At 42.5% G+C, this 3,352-nt stretch overlaps 1 protein-coding gene across 3 annotated transcripts in view; it reads right to left on the minus strand.

Moving 5' to 3' along the window:
* The window catches only part of LOC117745786 (tetraspanin-7-like), a 15,191-nt gene extending 12,251 nt beyond the window's left edge, over nucleotides 1–2,940 (minus strand). For 2 of the 3 annotated variants that reach the window (XM_034554328.1, XM_034554319.1), the window contains exon 1: nucleotides 2,694–2,921. In XM_034554328.1, the coding sequence (XP_034410219.1) occupies nucleotides 2,694–2,709 (16 nt within the window). In that variant the 5' untranslated portion in view covers nucleotides 2,710–2,921. Of the gene's footprint in view, nucleotides 1–2,693 lie in introns of all 3 variants that reach the window. The other variant, XR_004611269.1, reaches the window with a different exon arrangement.
* Between the last annotated feature and the right edge of the window lie 412 nt (nucleotides 2,941–3,352).

Below are 3,352 nucleotides of genomic sequence, written 5' to 3' on the forward strand. Positions count from 1 at the left end.
GTCTGGTTGAGGACACAGCTGGTTCTACTGGTGTTCTACTGGTGTTCTGCACCACACTGTTAAAAACAGCTGGTTCTACTGGTGTTCTACTGGTGTTCTGCACCACACTCCATGTTAAACAGCTGGTTCTACTGGTGTTCTACTGGTGTTCTGCACCACACTCCATGTTAAACAGCTGGTTCTACTGGTGTTCTACTGGTGTTCTGCACCACACTGTTAAAAACAGCTGGTTCTACTGGTGTTCTACTGGTGTTCTGCACCACACTCCATGTTAAACAGCTGGTTCTACTGGTGTTCTACTGGTGTTCTGCACCACACTCCATGTTAAACAGCTGGTTCTACTGGTGTTCTACTGGTGTTCTGCACCACACTGTTAAAAACAGCTGGTTCTACTGGTGTTCTACTGGTGTTCTGCACCACACTCCATGTTAAACAGCTGGTTCTACTGGTGTTCTACTGGTGTTCTGCACCACACTGTTAAAACAGCTGGTTCTACTGGTGTTCTGCACCACACTCCATGTTAAACAGCTGGTTCTACTGGTGTTCTACTGGTGTTCTGCACCACACTCCATGTTAAACAGCTGGTTCTACTGGTGTTCTACTGGTGTTCTGCACCACACTGTTAAAAACAGCTGGTTCTACTGGTGTTCTACTGGTGTTCTGCACCACACTCCATGTTAAACAGCTGGTTCTACTGGTGTTCTACTGGTGTTCTGCACCACACTGTTAAAAACAGCTGGTTCTACTGGTGTTCTACTGGTGTTCTGCACCACACTCCATGTTAAACAGCTGGTTCTACTGGTGTTCTACTGGTGTTCTGCACCACACTCCATGTTAAACAGCTGGTTCTACTGGTGTTCTACACCACACTGTTAAAAACAGCTGGTTCTACTGATGTTCTACTAGTGTTCTGCACCACACTCCATGTCAAAAACAGCTGGTTGTACTGGTGTTCTACTGGTGTTCTACTGGTGTTCTGCACCACACTGTTAAAAACAGCTGGTTCTACTGATGTTCTACTAGTGTTCTGCACCACACTCCATGTCAAAAACAGCTGGTTCTACTGGTGTTCTACTGGTGTTCTACACCACACTCCATGTTAAAAACAGCTGGTTCTACTGGTGTTCTACTGGTGTTCTGCACCACACTCCATGTTAAAAACAGCTGGTTCTACTGGTGTTCTACACCACACTCCATGTTAAAAACAGCTGGTTCTACTGATGTTCTACTGGTGTTCTGCACCACACTCCATGTTAAACAGCTGGTTCTACTGGTGTTCTACTGGTGTTCTACACCACACTCCATGTTAAAAACAGCTGGTTCTACTGGTGTTCTACACCACACTCCATGTTAAAAACAGCTGGTTCTACTGATGTTCTACTGGTGTTCTGCACCACACTCCATGTTAAACAGCTGGTTCTACTGGTGTTCTACTGGTGTTCTGCACCACACTGTTAAAAACAGCTGGTTCTACTGATGTTCTACTAGTGTTCTGCACCACACTCCATGTCAAAAACAGCTGGTTCTACTGGTGTTCTACTGGTGTTCTACACCACACTCCATGTTAAAAACAGCTGGTTCTACTGGTGTTCTACACCACACTCCATGTTAAAAACAGCTGGTTCTACTGATGTTCTACAGGTGTTCTGCACCACACTCAATGTCAAAAACAGCTGGTTCTACTGGTGTTCTGCACCACACTCCATGTTAAAAACAGCTGGTTCTACTGGTGTTCTGCACCACACTCCATGTTAAAAACAGCTGGTTCTACTGGTGTTCTACTGGTGTTCTGCACCACACTCCATGTCAAAAACAGCTGGTTCTACTGGTGTTCTACTGATGTTCTACTGGTGTTCTGCAGAAGACTCCATGTTAAAAACAGCTGGTTCTACTGATGTTCTGCAGCAGACTCCATGTTAAAAACAGCTGGTTCTACTGGTGTTCTACTGATGTTCTACTGGTGTTCTGCAGAAGACTCCATGTTAAAAACAGCTGGTTCTACTGATGTTCTGCATCAGACTCCATGTTAAAAACAGCTGGTTTTACTGATGTTCTACACCACACTCCATGTTAAAAACAGCTGGTTCTACTGGTGTTCTACTGATGTTCTACTGGTGTTCTGCAGCAGACTCCATGTTAAAAACAGCTGCTTCTACTGATGTTCTACTTGTGTTCTGCAGCAGACTCCATGTTAAAAACAGCTGGTTCTACTGGTGTTCTGCACCACACTCCATGTTAAAAACAGCTGGTTCTACTGATGTTCTGCAGCAGACTCCATGTTAAAAACAGCTGGTTCTACTGGTGTTCTACTGATGTTCTACTGGTGTTCTGCAGCAGACTCCATGTTAAAAACAGCTGCTTCTACTGATGTTCTACTTGTGTTCTGCAGCAGACTCCATGTTAAAAACAGCTGGTTCTACTGGTGTTCTGCACCACACTCCATGTTAAAAACAGCTGGTTCTACTGGTGTTCTACTGATGTTCTACTGGTGTTCTGCAGCAGACTCCAAGCTGGATTCTCTGAATTTAAAGATGTGGGGTTTTATAGCAGAACTCAAAGAGTCAGTGACGTCAGAACTACACTCATCGCCGCTTGTTGTGTTGGAACTATAGCCCATAATAGTCACAATAGCTCATAATGCATTTCATATTAAATACCTGCTTGTTCTACGTGCCAAAGTAAAACGTGTTTACCTGGAGTTGGGCTCATCTCTGTCCAATAACAAGCTCGTAAGTTGGGCTAAAGCTAATGTTTGTGCTCCAGCTAGCTCATTAAAAAGATAATACAATCTTTAAATACAGTAAATGTGTTAATAAGCATCATGTGCACGAACCCATTATTCTTCTACGGTGTCACGCGCCTTGTTTTCGGTTCTAAGTAACAGGAGGAAATCTGGGAGAGCTAACAGCTGACTTCCGTCTTTACACCGGATGTTAAAACACGACTGCGACGATCGCTTCCGGTTCAGTGAAGTTTATTTTATTTGTTTTTATTTATATTTAATTTGTATTGAGTACACATTAAACAACAGACCTCTCAATGTTGTAAACATTAAATGAAAACAATAAAAATAACAGGAGTTATTTATATGAAATGATTCATCATAAAGTTGTTTCGTATACGCATGACATCTATTGCTTCTGTCTGTTTTTTTGGGAGTTTTTCCTGAGGTCAAAGGTCAGGGATGTTGTATGTGTACAGATTGGAAATTGTGACATTGGGCTATACAAAATAAACTGAATTGAATTGAATTGAATATAAATGATATTGTATTAATATAAATACTGAAGATCACCAGCAGGGGGAGCTGTGGTCTCACATATATATGTATATATATATATATCCACACACA

This window comes from Cyclopterus lumpus, chromosome 2, assembly GCF_009769545.1.
Source record: "Cyclopterus lumpus isolate fCycLum1 chromosome 2, fCycLum1.pri, whole genome shotgun sequence".
Taxonomy (NCBI): Eukaryota; Metazoa; Chordata; class Actinopteri; order Perciformes; family Cyclopteridae; genus Cyclopterus; species Cyclopterus lumpus.